Below are 17,780 nucleotides of genomic sequence, written 5' to 3' on the forward strand. Positions count from 1 at the left end.
CGATCTTAGGCTGTCATCTCTCTCTCTCTCTCTCTCTCTCTCTCTCTCTGTTTTTTTTTTTTTTTTTAAAAGAGACATAAGCTATCATAAAGAGAGTGCTCTAGCTCAATGCTGTCTACATCTAGATAAGCAGCGCCCTCTTCTGGTGATAACAAGGTGTCAGAAAAAAGTCTATAATGTGTACTGTTATACTTTTTTCACATCAGGAAGTATCTGGATCCTGCATAGCAGTTTGTTCTATTTTACACTATTCTGTTTTGATACTTGCACAGACACACACATGTTCTGACACTTTTCTTGTCATTTGCTCATGTCATTCAAGAAGTATGTTATTTTAAGTAAGCATAACATTTTGTTGTATCTTGCTAAATCTGCTCTAAGTTAAATGTGTTGTTTCACAGCTATTGCGTCAAGCGGCAATTCAGAAATAAATGTGTGGTAACTTGGCAAGCCGCCTTCCCCCACAGGAAGATTACGGAGTGGGGAAAACACTCAGAGTCAAAAACAGAGTGACTTGATTTGCTAAGTGCAATAAATGCAGTGAATTTATCTAAATGGTAAGGGTGTGGAGATGTCATCAGATTATAAAATGACACACTATTCTAAATGCTCAGGGAGATGTGAATCCCATATCGTGCAAGTTTCCCTTAAATATGTGAATAATATTTTTATATGGCCTGTCTGGGGTTTACAGCGAGTAAAACTATCACAGTAAAAAGTCATAGTATGTGCCATAGAATTTTACTTTTAGAATATGGCAGTATAATATTGACCTCTCTGATGAGGAAGGATATAACAATTTCTTCTATGAGCTTCAATGGAACACCATTAATTAAATATGTTGTACAACTTGTCTCCTGTACTGGAGAAGAGTTGTGCAAAATTAACTTACCTGAAGAAGAAATACACACATCAAATGTTTGCTGAATAGTGGCCTACCTCAAACTCAAAGTTCAACAACTCTGCTAAAGACATTACACCTCAGCTCCCTTGAACACTCAAAAATCTTTCACCCATCTCTCTCTTCTAGTCCCCTGAACCTGCATTACCGTTTCCCACAGATGTGCATTAGATTTCCAAACATTAAGAATTATTATGTGCAAACTTGCTCCTTAAGTTCAAGTTTTGGTTTGTTCTGTATTGCTGAAGTAGGTTGTATGTGTATTGTCTACTGTAAAACTACTACTACTTAAAAGTTCATCTAAATTGCTGTGTGCAATTGTGCATACAATAATCTTATCACAGGAAACTTGTAAGCATCTATAACCATTGCATAGTGTTTTACCTGAGAGTAAACGTATACTATTTTCAATGAAAATGGCAACATAAATAACAATCATGGGCGGTATATGTATGTAATGCAGTATTACTATAACCTCCTTATACAGAAAGAATAGTGTGACATAAATCCCTATGATTTCCTTTTGTCTTTTGATATTGGTGTTACAATGATATGTTTCATATATGCATGCAGCAGCATGGTACAGTATTTCAGTTTCTCAGTGATGTTGGCCAGGATCTCTGCACATCACACCACCATACACGTGCGTTCACCGTAAAACGTGATGGTGGCCGTCGCATGATGGCTCGGTCGCTGCAGGAACCAATAACAAGCGGAAACGGAGATAATGTGGATATATTTGGGAATAGTGCGCTTTTCAGTTGGTTTGCGGAATTTACTGACAGCGCCGAGTCCAATGGCAGCTCTGCGAAGTGGATTGTGGGTAGCGTAGTCCGACAGTGAAGAACGGGTCCCTCATTATGAGACGGTGGCACACGACGTACTACATCTCCCACAACACATTGCGGCAGTTGAGCTGTGTGTATGTGAGGCAGAGGCAGAGAGAGAGGAAGATTTAGGAATTCGTCTGCAGTCTATGAGCTGCGCTGTCGCAAAAAATAATGGTAAGTCCTTAAACTAAAACCAAGCGATTTCTTAACACGATAGTCTTCCTTACGACAAAATGACACAGGCTTTCCGTCGGTGGTTAGCAGAGTTTGCCAAAGACCGTTAGTAGCAGTGATTGCTAATAGAACATGTAACATTAGCTAAGTTAAGCTAGCAAACAAGCCACTCTAGCTTGCTAGTTATGGCAGTTTTAGATGGTTGTTAACAAGATGATGGTTGATAAGAAACAGCGATGTGAGCTGTCGTTAATTGTGGATAACGCGCGTTTAACTGTTACGTTTGTGTTTTTATGTTTGAACATTTAGCCACCTAGCTGTCAGTAATCAACTTTAGTTCGTTGTGTGTGTGTGAGTGTGTCTGTGTGCTTGTGTGTATCTGTGTTCCGCCCCCCTTTTCTGTGTCGAGGCTCCCCTTTACGGGAATCTCCTGGCTTGTGAAAAGAGACAGTGATGCTGGTTGGAGCGGATTAGAGGTCCTGGATAGTTTCACTGGCAGATTCTGCAGCCTGTTACCATATGAGCTGACAATCCGCATACCTTTCCGTTTACATCAGTATCTAGTTGTCCGGGTCGCTGTTTTTTTTTTTTTTTTTTTTGGGTGGGTGGGAGGTGGGGGTTATTCCCCTCTCTCTTCACTCCCTCTCTGGCTCTCAGCCCTCCACTGTGTGTTTGAGGGTTTGCAGATGTTGGTCGCTTTTATAAGGCTCCCACATTGAAGTGTTGATAAAAGTTGGGGTCAGTGGTGCCTTGAGTCAGACAGCTGTTGTGTTATTTTTCCTGTATTTTCAACTGTGTGTCCGTCTCTGGAGGATCAGTAACCTCAGTAAGGAAACATCAGTGCATTATCTGTGTAGTACATGTTGAGTATATGTACATTTTTACTATGTAGGATTTAAAATGAAAAACTGTTATTTCTCAATGTTGAACTTCCTGTATTTTGCTTTTGCTGCTTGCTGAAATTTTGCTCCCTTTTGCATTGTACATATTATTGGTGCCCTGGTCCACCCTAAGTGTCAATTTTTATGCCTCATATGTATCTGAATTAATCTACATAGTGAACACTGGCCAGGGATTTGCTGATAGCAAAAAACGAATTGTATTTAATGTAGATTGTTCACATCATGATAGATACCTAATTATCTAAATAAGGTCATATCCAATACAGTGCATACTCAGTATTCATGTATCTAATATGTCGCTGACATGTCTGTTATACTTTTCTATACCATGCTACTACAAGCTGTAATACAAGTAATGTTTTGACCCGCCTACTTAGAGATTTTTTTGTAGTGAATTCTGTAAATGACTGACTTGCTGACTGATTTACTGAAATTTAAACTTCCTATATTCAGCCATTGTCAACTGAATTTGTGCTTGGAGTATCACTTTGTTTAAGACTTGAACAAACTATAAAAACAGTTGAGAACTAAGAAACTACCATAAAACACTCCTCTTTGCTGTAATGATTTCTCTGGAGTCATTATGTTTGATTGTGTTGTTATGCCTTAAGCCAGTAAAGTAGGTCAAACCTCCATTCAACAACAATAACTCAACTGTACAAGCTCAATGATGCACTTACTTCTCACTGCATTGCCTCTCATCTAAGGTACCTTTAAGCTGTATTGTAGCCACTAGCGTTTGCCAATAATTCTTGGGGCCAAGTGTGGGGGAGTGATTTCCTCTGTCTTTATTAAGGCCAACTTATGGCTAGCATTATGTATTTATCCTTCTCTTAGTCAGGCTTCCTGCAGTACTTCCCAGAGGAAAATCACTAGTGTTTAATTATTTTGTGTGACAACATCTCTCTCCCACTCTGTTCCTCATTCCCTTCATTCCTCTTCACCTCTCTGCTCCTTGTCCTCTTTGCTCTTCCCAGGCCTAGTAGTCCAGCTCGCTGCTAGTGTTTCCTCGTGCATGTGTATGTGCTTCGGGTTATGAGCAGTGGTAAGACATCTTGCTACAACCGATACTCCGGAGGAGCAGCAGTAGCAGCTGCCGCCACAGCAAACATCCCCAGCAGCCCTTCCACCCCCCCAGCAGACTCCACCAGTGAGGTGAGAGACACTACTGAAGCACTGATAGAGGTTTTTACTGAATACCCAGGCTATACTTGTGTTGTTTGATGTATTCTTCTTTTAATTACTCTTTTTGCTTAGAGTAATTTGTAGTTTAACTCTATACTGTTTCTTTGACCGTCCATCTATCCACCCTCCCCTCCTTTCTTTATTGCAGAGCACGATGGAGGCCCCGTTTGGCCCTACCTTCTCAACCGTGGCTGCTGGAGCTAAAGGTGACGCACATTATAATCTTCTCTTTTCTGAATTGTCTTTCTTCCTCTGTGGTTCTGTTTCCTCTTTTTGCTTGATAGACACTCAAGTACTGCATTACGCATTATTGCATGTGAACTTTCCTCATATGTTTTCAGCAGAGGGGTCCAGTACCTACAAGCAGCACAGAAGAACTCCCTCCTCCTCCAGCACTCTAACCTACTCCCCCCGGGATGATGACGATGGAATGGTACATTCACACATCTTTAACATTTTATGTTTTTCCAAATCTTATGAATTTGAAAACTCATAAACATTTATAACCAAAGCTGATAATTGTAAATGAGCCTGGGGTTAAAAAAACACCTGGAATGTATTTCTGTGGTGCAAAAGATCCTGCACATCTGGTAATACAACTGTACTATCGATGTATGAATAGACTATGACCTCTTCTTCTTCCCACTGCCTCCTCCTGTCCCCTCAGCCTCCCATTGGTACTCCTCGGAGGTCTGATTCAGCCATCTCAGTCCGATCACTCCATTCAGAGTCCAACATGTCTCTGCGCTCCACTTTCTCTCTGCACGAAGAAGAGGAGGACACGGTACCATGGCCAGCACAAACATACTGTATACACTATCACATATAGGACAGCAAACATAAATGCATGCTCATGATCACGATCAATTTGTGAATACATGCATACACACTGATAAGAAAACTGTTACAGGATTGTTTTGGGAACTGAAACCACAATACAAATTACAAATTACCAAATTTGTATTTGTGTGCAGGAGCCCCAGGTGTTTGCAGAGCAGCCATCAGTAAAACTGTGCTGCCAGCTCTGCTGTAACGTCTTTAAGGACCCTGTCATCACCACATGTGGGGTAAGTTAACTTCCTGTAAAAATCGTGAACAAGTTTTTAAATGAATGACAGTTGCATACATGTGTGCTTACATGTATTTGATGATGAATCTTAAGTAATTGTAATTGAACATTTGCATCTTCTGAATAGCAACATAGCTTAACAACCATGATTAGGCTCAGCAAGTCTGTCAAGCTTTGGATATCTTTACACATTGAAATGGTATGCACAAGGCTTTAGTGAGAGAGATACTTCATATCTGAAGTGCAAGCAATGGTTTAAACAGTGTATTTGTCTTCACTAACTAGTACATATTAGCTGTTGCTAGTACTAACATGCTACGTTATTTTGTGGGGTTACAGGTTACACATGCACTGCATACTATTTCCCCACTGTGTAGCTTAGCAGGAGTAAAGTAAGGGGGGGTGAGTGCTTAATAAGAAGTCAGTGGTGTTTAAAGTTTAACACATTATTATAATAATAACATGAAACTTGGGGATTAAAATTTCACCACACCTGTTTTTCCTCTTTCCTCAGCACACCTTCTGCAGACGATGTGCCTTGACTTCCGGTGAGGCTCAGTGTGCTTTTGAGAGTAAAAAACCTGTGTCATGGTGGACAGTTTTATTTGTTGAACACATGTGGTGCTATTAACATTAGTAATGTCTATATTTTATCTGGATGTACCAGTGCTAGGACTTAAGTTCAACGTGTTGCTTATTATAACCATACCTTCATGTTTCTGCTCCTCACAGACAAGTGCCCAGTGGATGCTGCTAAGCTAACGGTTGTGGTAAACAACATCGCTGTGGCTGAGCAGATTGGAGAGCTGTTCATCCACTGTAAATACGGCTGCAGGGCCACGGGTGGTGGTGCAGGCGGGGCTGCAGCCTCCAATGCTACAGTGGCCGGGAAGCCTGGAGCATACGAGGTGGACCCACTGGGCTGCCCATTCACTATCAAACTGTCAACACGCAAGTAAGGACTGAAGAATTGATAGGATGCTGGATTTCCACTGCTTCCCTATGAATGTAGTGTGACTTACTGTAAAACAGCAACAAATTGTAGTGCTGTTACTGACCTTTTTTTTTTTCATCCTAACTCTGTATCTTTACAGAGAACATGAGGCCAGTTGTGACTACAGGCCAGTCCGCTGCCCCAATAACCCCTCCTGCCCCCCGCTGCTCACCATGAACCTGGAGGCTCATCTCAAAGAATGTGAGCACATCAAATGTCCACACTCCAAATATGGGTGAGTGCTAAAACACACACATTCTAAGACATTATTTAGCATTCCACCATTTCTTCAAGTATGTAGAATGTAACTGACCTAGTTTTTGTGTTTCATCTTTTGCTCATTTGCAATCCCCTCATCTACCTTCCACTAATCTGCCTCTCTCCTCCACAACAGCTGTACATTCATTGGTAACCAAGACACGTATGAAACACACCTGGAGGTGTGTAAATTTGAGGGGTTGAAGGAGTTTCTCCAGCAGACTGATGACAGGTTAGCAGACCTAAAGCTATTGATTGAAATAAAAATGTAAGGCTTTTTTTATAGTCTCGTTTGAAGAGATAAGAATTCAAATCCAGTTGTTAAACTGGATCTTTTCTGTCTGGTAAACTATTCTACAACACCTTAGTAAAATTACCTTATTATTTTCTCTGATCTATCTGTATGTGACCACTGACCTTTGACCCTTTTAGGTTCCATGAGATGCAGCTGACTCTGGCCCAGAAGGACCAAGATATTGCTTTTCTGCGCTCCATGTTGGGCAAGCTGTCAGAAAAATTAGATCAACTAGAGAAGAACTTGGAACTCAAATTTGGTAAGATTCAGTAGAGAAGGAAGTTCTTCAGTTTTACCTGCTCAGTCAGCCAAACAAGCAAGATTAGATTCTTCTTTACAACATTTAGGGAAGTTATTTGCATGTTTATGCACTTGGATGAGAAAGTTCAGCTCCACTGAACAGGTTGGTGGAGCAGGTGGACCATTATCTTGCACACTACAGAGTTGGCTGTCAAGGAACAGGTGCTGTGATGCCTGCAGCCCATTTTAATTGATATATATCATAATGTTTATCCCCTTTTTTCAGTTTTTATATTATTTCTATTGCTGAAATATCCAACAATGCAGGATTTGTGAATGGAATGTGAGTCACAGGCCAGACCTGACTGTGCTCTTCCTACTAACACAGGAAGAGAAACTGAGTACCAAATTTGTGTTAATTTCCTGAAGGAATATAGGGGAAAGATGTGAGGCAAAGATACTGCATGAGGTAACATGAGGGACAGGTACATGCCATTGTTCTTAAAACAAGTCAGTTATTGGACTTTCACCTGTTAAAGAGTCCTGCTCAGGCAGCTCAGGTACATTAACCTGATTCCTGAGATTTGTGGCATAAATGGTTATGTATCCATGTTTGTCTCTACATCTGTGGATACATTGCAAAAAAGAAGGAACTGCTATTCACTAATTTGGCAAACTTTTATTGATGCCAGTTTGCCAAAATGTAAACAAATATAGGCTAAAAAATGGGTACTGGTTGTAGCTCACAGCATCAATCACCAAATCATCCAATTGGGTCTTCTAAACAATATACACAATCCATTTCAGATGTAATAAAAGAGCACTAATATTCAGTGGCTTTTTGTTATAGTGTTATTGTGCCTGTGTATATTTCAGATGTGCTGGATGAGAACCAGAGTAAACTGAGTGAGGACTTGATGGAATTTCGCAGAGATGCCTCCATGCTGAACGTAAGTATACGTGTGTGTTTGCGCTTCAGAAACACAGAGCCAGCTTATAAAATACTTGATATTCATTTTCTGTGTCTCTGCAGGATGAGTTGTCCCACATCAACGCCAGGCTCAACATGGGAATCCTGGGCTGTAAGTATCTGCTTCTCTGTCCTTTACTCTTCACCTCTCTCAGTGGATGAAGACATTCTGTAAACCTTTGCCAAGAACTGCAACCTGTCAAGTTTTGAGTGATTTTGTCATTATATCTGTGTTGACTTGAAATACAAATTGTAGCTCTGACTGCCTTCTCTGGCCGTTCCTTCCTCCTGTCCCTTACTCCCACTCACCTTCCTTCACCAACCTCTGTCTGTCTCCTCCTTGCTCCATTCCTCACCTTTCTCGCTGTCCCTTTTCTACACTTTATGTATACCTCTCTTGTGTAGTTTCCAATGAAAAATGCATATGCAGTCTTTCCCATCTCTGTGCCTGTGTGTAGCATACGACCCCCAGCAGATCTTCAAGTGCAAGGGGACATTTGTTGGCCATCAGGGTCCAGTCTGGTGTCTGTGTGTCTACTCCACTGGAGACCTGCTCTTCTCGGGATCCTCAGATAAGACTATCAAGGTAACATCAAAGTACACACTCAAAGGAAAATGAACAGTGCCATGTTTAGACTGCCAAAAACACACTTTCCTTGATTATTTCATGAATACACAACGATGTGGCCTTCAGAACTTTCTGGATTGTATTTGGCCCTCTTTTCAGCACCAGTACCTATAGCAGCAGGACCACACCAACGCAACACACCCTTATGTGTGTCTTTTTAAAAAATTTTTTTGACGCAGTGCTATTTTCAGTCTGCACAGATTTCACCCACCCACATCTAGAAAGATTCTCATAAATTCTGCTCACAGTCTATTCGAAATATCATTAAATTAATATCATTAAATAGCTGTTCTCTATATATACTTACTCAAGTGTTATTAGACACATGGAGAAGGTATGAACTGAAAAAAAGCCTTGTAAAACTAGCGTCGGGTTGCAGCCTAAATATACACACATACAAATAGAGATGTATATGATGATACATAAAAATTAATGTACATTTCAGCAGTACTTCTTTCTCTCCTTATTCTTTCCCCTCAGGTATGGGACACCTGCACCACCTACAAGTGTCAGAAAACCCTTGAGGGTCACGATGGCATCGTACTGGCTCTGTGTATCCAGGGGTAATAAAATGCACACATGTACATAAACACCCACACTGCAATGATAAGATTCATGCCAACTGGGAATGACCAGCCTTTCTTCAAAGCATGACTCGGCTACATGTTTTCTGTGTCCATAGAAACAAGCTATACAGTGGCTCTGCAGATTGCACCATCATCGTAAGCAATGCTCATTTCCCCTCTTCCTCTTTTGAAAGGAAAATCTGCACAGTTGAATTGTTCTGAAAAGTTTTGTTTCTGTCTTTTTGTTGTCTTGCCGCTGTGCATCTTGTGTAGGTGTGGGATATCCAGACCCTGCAGAAAGTCAATACCATCCGTGCCCATGACAACCCCGTATGCACTCTGGTGTCCTCCCACAACATGTTGTTCAGCGGCTCCCTCAAGGCCATTAAGGTACAGTTCTGTACATGATGTGTCACAGAGTGCATGTTGTGTTGTTTCATCATTTGTAAAGCCTTCTGCACAGCTAACGGTTTATTTTCTGCTTAAGTCTGCTCAAGTCAAGTTGATTTAAAGTGCACTATTACATGAAAATGTCTCTACACTGTTTACAGTGATGAAAACAACAGAAGAACTAACAACTAACAACAGACAGATTATTAAAAGAAAGACAACAATAAAAATGAGCACAGATGAAATATTGAACAATGGCAGTGAGAGGATTAAAATAAACACAAGTGTTGAACCAAGCAACCAAGGGAACACAATATAAAAATTCTGAGAGACCAGCTTTTTCTGTGTGCTCTTGTGACAGATAAGTGATCAGAAGCTGATGTGTATGTATAGTGTGAGTCTGTCGTGCTTGGGAGTGAGATGAATGCACGATCAAAATCTCAGTATCAGATAAATACTGAGGCACTTTGGCTGAAAGGGTTTCAGTGGACTACAGATTGGTGAAAAAGTTAATATAAGATTTAAACATTTAGATAACAGTCTATTAAATAATGTAAATATGCTTCCAAGGTGTAAATTCATAGAGAGAACTCTGTTTACACAGAATTTCTCAAAAATATGAGTGTAACTATAGTTGCTCAGCAGCACCTGCAAATATAGTTTTGACTCAGAGGATGAGTGCAAAAATGTGGCTTGACGAGGAGTGGAAAACAGTGATGGCTGCAGCCTTGTCTTTGTTACCATGGTTACAAGCGAGTAAGAGAAAGGAAGGGGGTGATTGTGGTGCTGTGTGTGTGTTATTTGTGTGATGTCAGTGCTCTTACACAGGGACTTTCCTCTCTTGCCCATCTCAGCTCTACCTCCTCTTCACGTCTCCCAGCTGCTCTCTATTGCAGCTCAGTGACATCATGCACTTAACTGTTTTCACCACTGTATCCACCCCAACTTCAGCTCTGTGTACAGAGTGAGTGTGTGCATGTCCATGAGTGTGTAATAGTTAAAAAAGCAGCCTCTCAGTTCAGTCTGTGTTGTGGTTTGTTGATGGTGATGACCTATCGCCATGTAGTTTGTGTGTACCAGCTTTTAAAAGCAGTTGACTCAGAAAACCTTTTGTAACATGAACTTCTTGTGATGAAATTTCTCAAGAACTGCAGCTGTTGTTTATTAAATGAAGTGTTTTACCCTCAGGGGTATTCTCTTGCGTAGTTTGAGGTCAGTAATGCTTGTTTTCCCTGCAGTTTCACTTTCACTGAAGCGTATTGTTGTGTGCACAGGTGTGGGACATCGTGGGCACAGAGCTGAAGCTGAAGAAAGAGCTGACCGGTTTGAATCACTGGGTCAGAGCGCTGGTGGCCTCCCAGAACCACCTGTACAGTGGCTCATATCAGACCATCAAGGTAGGGGAAATTACATGTGGTGTACATAGACACAGTTCAAATGAATGTTTTGATCTTTTGTCTAGTTATAGCTGATGAACACTGAGGCACTTTTTTGTTGGTGTTCTGTGCAGATGAAAATGACCCATTTAAAATGTATCTGTTAGACTGTACCATAATATTAGGACGTACTAGCTCATTTCTCCATTCCCATGTCCTCTTCGTGATCTTTAACTGTGTACTTCTGTCAGTGTCCTACTAATATAACATGTATGTAGCCAAAAAGTGTATGTATAAGACCGTTAGCAGGCTTCATGACAACCAGAAAGGAGAAGCTGCTGTTATCTACTTTTCAAAGTAGAAGTTTCAGATCTGTTGTTTCCAAAATTACTGAGAATATCAGGTGGTAAATCTTCCACCGTTCGTGTAAACTGAAAATGTTTTGTGCTAAAATGGAAAGGTTGGCAGGCATAGCCAGTAACCAAGGAGGGTGGGGCTTAACAAACAGTCAATTAAATAAAAGGCCTGCAGTGAATATTTTTTACAAGACAAAGTGATGTATGATCTGCTCAGATGCAGTTAATCAAGTTTTAGTTTTGTCAAGACGTGCACCAGAATGAAGATTTGTAAGTGTTGTGTTTGGCAGGTGCTACAGATTTATCTGCCAGTGACAGAGTTGAGTGGAAGGTGGCTGCTGTTCATTTTGGAGTCCAAGCATAAAAATAAAAAGCCGGAGGAAGGTAGAAACTGCATACTGGCCCAAGCAACGAAAGTCCATGCTATCTATGGGAATAATTAGCACAGCTAGAGCACTAAATACATTAAAATACATGCTCTGCTGTGTGTGTGTGTTAGGTGTGTTTGTTGAGCTAGGTCAAAGTCTGCAGCCATCTTTTTTCTATCAGCTGATATGTGCATCAATGTGCTCTGTTGTCACTGTTGGGAACACTCTGGCTGTTAATTAGCTGGAGTACAGAAACTGTCGCAGGGACTGCGGACGTGTATGTTTGTCTCTCTGTGTGTGTAGTGTGGAGTGTATAGTGTGCAGTTAAAGCCATTTGGATATATTGTGGCCAGTAATTGGTTTCTGTATTCTCTGTACAAAGAGGACTTTGTGTCTGTGTCTGACTGTCATCTTCATTCACTGGCTCATTGTTGAAAGTCCTCTGTGTGCCTATATGTGCATCTGTGTGTGTGTGTGTGTGTGTGTGTGTGTGTGTGTGTGTGTGTGTGTGTGTGTGTGTGTGTGTGTGTGTGGTGTGTCTGCGTGTGTGCGTGTGCATGTGCGTGCGCGCATGCGTATGTCCCGCTGTCTTGCTGGAGTTGGTCACTAATGAATACCTCAGGGACGCTGTAGAGAGATGAAGAGAGGAACAGAGAAGAGAGCAAAGCGAGAGACTAGTTGTGGGAATGGGGGACGTCTGTGGAAGAATGAGAAATGATGAAAGCAAAGATAAAGTAGACTGTGCTCTTTTTTATGATGCCTATAAGCGGAGCAGTTAGTCTCTTGCCAGTACTTAGCTGGAGAAGTCATTTAGGAAATGTTTTGCTACAGAAATTGTTATGACAAATGTTACCAATATTCAGCGAAAACTCACACACAGAGCACCTTCAAAGTTCCTAGAACACTGTTCAGCCTGGAGAACTCTTTGAACTCATTTGCACTCGTGCTAGAAAAAAGTTGCAAGAGGACCAGTGTTTAAATACTAGTATATTGCATAGAAAAATAATGGGACTATTTTATTGCAACCCCTGTACTCTGTTGGTATTTTTGACTTTATTGGATAGTAGAAACAGAGACAGGAAGCATGGGGTAAAGAGAAAAAAATGGGTTTAGAAGCTTGTAGGCTGAAATGAAACCTAGATGTTACATTTTTATGGTATGTAACTATATGCCATGTTTAGGGCCAATAGTAACACTGCAATGAAAATACAGCAGGCTCCAAAAGCAAAAGAAAAGCATGAGTACAAAAGTCGATCCTTGCCAAAATACATCCATGGCTTCATGGAGACATTACCCTATCCAGTTAGGTTTGTTATTAATTCTTCCTCTGACTTCTTCTGTTTTTAAGATAGGATAGTTTAATGTCATATCGATTAAAGCTGTTTTTATATTAACAATGGGTCAATGGACTGTGTAATATGAAAGGGGTTGCTCATAGTGACAAATCCAGAGTATTATATGATGTGTGGTCTCCTCTGTGTGTCATCTGGATAATCTCTCACCTGTTCTGCTGTATTGTTCCCAGTAGTTTTATACTACATACTGGCACTAAAAGAACTTTTTATAGCTGATGAAACTTGTGATTTTGAATCATGTAATTTAACTAAATGATTAATCCAAATATTGCTGCATTATATTGTGTCATAGACTCTTTTCAGCTCTGCATTGTGATTGGTCATCTGGACTAGGCAGTTAAACTAGTGACAACTGACTGTGTTGCCATGGAGATGAAAATTGTCAACTTGCAGGTGTTGCACTTTGTCCACTACCCTGATAATTTGTGCGTGTATCTATCCCCCTCCAGGACACTCACTCACCGTCACATCCTTTTCTCCATCTTCCATCCTGTTAAGTTTTACCCCACACCCTCGCTGACTCCCTCTTTCTCTCCCTCCCCCCCGTCAGATTTGGGACATCCGCTCTCTGGAGTGTGTTCACGTTCTGCAGACCAGCGGGGGCAGCGTCTACTCCATCGCTGTCACCAACCACCACATCGTCTGTGGGACTTATGAAAACCTCATCCATGTAAGAGAGATACAGTTTATACTAAGGGTTATAGTAAAAGATATCCACTATAAGGCAGTAGTAAAGCATTAGGCAAATGCTATGATGATGATGATGATGATGATGATGATGATGAAGGTGCTCCTCTCTCCTCCTCAGGTATGGGATATTGAGTCTAAAGAGCAGGTGCGGACTCTTACAGGTCATGTGGGAACAGTTTACGCTCTCGCTGTCATCTCCACCCCTGACCAGACCAAAGTGTTCAGCGCCTCCTACGACCGGTCTCTCAGGGTGAGGATGGACTCTGTGTCCATTTCTGTGTACATGTTTGTTGTGTGTGTGTGTGTGATTTAAAAAAAAATCCAACCTACCAGCACTTAAAGCTCACAGATTTACCACACTGTATCTTATTTGTTTAATATTCCTTTATGTCTTGAAACTTGTCACTGAGTCCATCAAACTCATGAATCACAGCACCCAAAATGAATCAAAAAGAGTGATTCAGATGGCTGTAACTGTGTAACAGCTTAGATTTACCACAGTGATGCAGTGGTTAGCACTCTTGCCTCATAGCAAGAAGGTTCCGGGTTCAAGCTCTGGTTCATCTGGGACTTTTCGGATAACCAGTATAGATAATGAATGAATGAATGGTGCATATTAATAGACATTTCACTCATCCATTGTCTTGGCTGTGCTCGTCAGATCTAAACGCTTATATTATACTCATATATTTGAAAAAACTGGGTATAATTTGTGCATAAAATATTTAATATTTCTCATATCCCTCTTAAAATAAAATGCTGTTAATATGTTGCTAATGTATTTTGTAGGTGTGGAGCATGGACAACATGATCTGTACCCAGACCCTGCTGAGACACCAGGGCAGTGTAACAGCTCTGGCAGTTTCCAGAGGTCGCCTCTTCTCTGGAGCTGTTGACAGCACCGTCAAGGTAGGACAGATCGTCCTCTGTCAGCTGCTCCACCCACCGTACATCTGTATCTGTCTGTACCTCTGCTGTTGTCTCTTGATACTACATGTTCACTGTCACTCTGTGATTCTGTCATTTATTACTACAGTGTTTTCCCCTTTATCCATCAAGCATCCTTTATCACTACATTTCAGTTTTGTTATTATGCCTCTGAGCCAGGAATAGCCATGGCAGGAGGCTCTGTTTTAAAAATTTGATCAAATGATTAGAATTTGGTGGTCAAAGGTCAAGGTCACTGTGGCCTCTGAAAACATATTTTCTTTAATTCTTAAGAATGCACATGTTGATTCACTGTAACTATACTGGTTGTTATACACACAATAAGCTGATTCTAGTTTTTCTGAATGCTTTTATTTTATTCTGTGTTGCATCTTCTAAATCATTTTTTCTCTCTCTCTTAGGTGTGGACATGCTAAATGAACAGTTTGCTCTGCAGTTGACTTCAAATCTCATTAACCTTTCCACATGATTTTCTCCTCCACACCCATTTCTTTGATTGTGATTTAATGGCCACAGACCAGTAATAACCACCACTCCACGATCAAGCTGCATTGGAACTGTTTTACTAAGTGTTGCTTTTAAAACTTCAAACAAACACTCCGACACGTTGACCCGATCGTCAGGATCGAGGCTCAGCCCCACATCACACTCCACAGTGACCTCAGTGACCCAGTGCATTACGGGGCAAAATAAGACGAGCTGCCTTATGGTTGCAACGCACTGCGCCGACACTGAGATTGAATAGGCGCTGCACTCCTGTAATCAGAGCAGGAAGCAGAGAGGAATATGCTTGTTAAGAGTTTTTCAAACTGTAGATGGTCCTGCCTGCTTCCTGCAGATACACCTGCCATTTAAGAACTGTACTGATGATGCCTAATGTTAAACTGTTCAAATAAGTGTAAGGGCTGGTTTCACAAACATGGAATGACACCACACTGAAATGTTTATGTTATGTCAAGGTGACTGTTCTAAAGCCAAATCACTCCTGAGGGAAGTCCCAGAATGCACCAAAACAAAGACAGGTAATGCATTTAGAAGTAATTAAAGTGAGACTAGGTTATTTTATGCAAGTGAAGTAGCAGCAGATTTATGCTGAAATTAATGTGAACAATCTCTTCCCACTTGCCTCCAGTTTTTCTCAGACACCTCAGTAAATGACTCACTATTTACTCCTTTAAGTTATTTGAGCAGTGACGGTCAAGGATACAAATGAAAGCAGCTTTAACATCTGAATTCATATTCCAATTCCTTGGTTTGATTTGGTTCAAACAAACTGCTGCAGTTTTTCACTTTAGTTTGGTGCAGTTGTTCTGGTGAAAGAGCGGTCATTACTCCATTATTTCTGATAAGGAAGGGTTTAAGGCAGACTCTGGCGCTGTTCGTTTGTTGATATATTGTTGATACTAGCTTATTGCTGTTACATAGTTTGTCCACCAGAGAGCACTGACAAGCTTATTTTCCTACTGTAAAACTTTCAGCTTTATGTGTATCTAAAATCTAAAGGATCTGTGTCAGTACTGTTTATGTTATATGAAAAAAACTATCTACTGATGTGTAAGTATTTCCGATATATATTTATGGATATCAGTATTTGCCTCAAAAATTCAGTATTAGTCGGGCTATAGTAACCATGGCAACAAGTGTGCAAGGGCCCATGTGATTATGGGATTTTCCCCCATTTATTATAGTGAAACATAGTGACCACACAGCAACTGTTTCCCCTTTTTTTTCCGGTTTCTGCCTGGTTGACATTATTAATCACCTAATGTCTTGACTGTTGATATCCGTCCTCATTATTTCATCATGAGCTCTTCGTGAGTAACACCAGAGAACATAAATACACACACACAGGACCCGCCGTCAGTCACCAGAATTTGATTTCCATAAATGGGTTCAAGTAGCGCTGATGGCCAATGAGTGACTTCATGCTCACAGTTCTTGGTTCATTTGTGAAAAGTAGAATTAAAAAAGGAACAATTTCTTGTTTATTTTTTCATTGGTCCAAACTAACTGAGGTAACTAACTATGAATGCGAGCTTAGCCGAGGTTTGTACCTGACAGTCTGGTTGAAATGAATTGTCTACTGCTTTCAGACCAGCTAGTGCATTGATAATGGCCTTGGCATGAGAAGCATTAAAAAGACATTTCCAGCTCACTGCAGACGATGGCCAGAGAAAGAATGTTTGACGCTTAAGTCTCCATTTCCTCTCCAGACAGCAAAAGTGCACATACCAACATGGATGGATGCAGGTGCAATAATACATTGTCCACACTCCTTATTCATTGCTGTTGTCACCCAGCTCAGTTTTGTGAAACCAGCCTTTATCAAACACCTTTTAATAAGACTTTAAAGAGAATGACAGATCTATAGATTTACTGAGTTTTATATTAGTGCCATGATAGAGCTGTATTCAGAGCCACTCAACAGTTGTACAGTCGTGTAAAGTAACAGATAGTGCCGAGCCTGGACATGTGCCCATGAGAATGACTCACACTGGCCTACATAACAGAGAGACAGGCAGAGAGGAGGAGACAATTTGTGTGCATGTATGTGTCTGTTATTGTGTATATTGTATGTGAGCGTGTTTCAATGAGTGCCATATGTGTGGATGAAAAGTTAGGAAAGACTGTAATGATGCATATTTCTCCCCTCTCTCTGTCTCCCTCCTCCCTCTCTCTGATCTCTATATTCAGCTGGTTAGAATAAACATAACCACAGATTAACACTTAAGGACTGTAAGCACTTGATGGACAGTGAAGGCAAGTGCTGGACCAGGTGTAATTAACCTCAGAACTCCCAGAGGCAAAGTGCCATTGAGCTTAAGCGAAGTCCTGTTTTGCTAAATTACGTTTGAGGACCCACATTGGGTTGAAAATATGAAAAATGACTTAAAATGCCTGGGAGGGTAGTTTTTAAGTTAATGAGATCATGTACACCCACACCAAATTTAGATATGTAAGCTGAAGTAGATTTTTACAGATGTTGAGAAGTATTTTGCTTTCATTTCAATGCAAATCTGGCCACCTCTTTCTGTAGCCTTAGTGAGAAAGGTAGAGGAGGGGAAGAGAGAAAGTGTCTTCACTGGTCACAGTTTCAGTGATTTCTTGTATACTTGTAATCATGTAAGCCTGAGTTGATCATTGATCAATAAAACAGTTGTACACTTTGAGAACTGTTGGTCTGCTTCATTTAATCAGTTATACCGGCTGCTTAATATGCTAAATAGCATATAGACATTTAGCATTTCCTGTGGAGTGATTTTAAGAAAATAATCTTACTTATTA

At 40.7% G+C, this 17,780-nt stretch overlaps 1 protein-coding gene across 2 annotated transcripts; it reads left to right on the forward strand.

The window, feature by feature from the left end:
• Positions 1–1,764: 1,764 nt before the first annotated feature.
• traf7 (TNF receptor-associated factor 7) lies at positions 1,765–17,668 on the forward strand. 2 transcript variants are annotated; one of them, XM_018698646.2, is made up of 22 exons: positions 1,765–1,905; positions 3,785–3,962; positions 4,141–4,198; positions 4,334–4,425; positions 4,660–4,776; positions 4,967–5,059; positions 5,576–5,609; positions 5,794–6,016; positions 6,156–6,290; positions 6,450–6,545; positions 6,746–6,867; positions 7,725–7,798; positions 7,882–7,930; positions 8,277–8,404; positions 8,927–9,009; positions 9,129–9,168; positions 9,286–9,402; positions 10,677–10,799; positions 13,408–13,527; positions 13,666–13,797; positions 14,337–14,456; positions 14,897–17,668. In XM_018698646.2, the coding sequence occupies exons 2-22, from the start codon at positions 3,843–3,845 to the stop codon at positions 14,909–14,911; spliced, it is 2,091 nt and encodes a 696-aa protein (XP_018554162.1). In that variant the 5' UTR covers positions 1,765–1,905; positions 3,785–3,842; the 3' UTR covers positions 14,912–17,668. The 2 variants fall into 2 exon arrangements, with proteins under 2 accessions (XP_018554162.1, XP_018554164.1); XM_018698648.2 differs by having other exon boundaries at positions 4,337–4,425.
• The last annotated feature ends 112 nt before the right edge of the window (positions 17,669–17,780 follow it).

Source organism: Lates calcarifer, linkage group LG11 (assembly GCF_001640805.2).
Source record: "Lates calcarifer isolate ASB-BC8 linkage group LG11, TLL_Latcal_v3, whole genome shotgun sequence".
Taxonomy (NCBI): domain Eukaryota; kingdom Metazoa; phylum Chordata; class Actinopteri; family Centropomidae; genus Lates; species Lates calcarifer.

Bases quoted from the DNA above. Each gene is read 5' to 3' on its own strand.
- traf7 (XM_018698646.2), top strand. From the start codon at position 3,843: ATGAGCAGTGGTAAGACATCTTGCTACAACCGATACTCCGGAGGAGCA. The intron at 4,199-4,333 runs GTGACGCACATT...ATATGTTTTCAG, and splicing joins CGTGGCTGCTGGAGCTAAAG to CAGAGGGGTCCAGTACCTAC. The intron at 9,403-10,676 runs GTACAGTTCTGT...TTGTGTGCACAG, and splicing joins GCTCCCTCAAGGCCATTAAG to GTGTGGGACATCGTGGGCAC.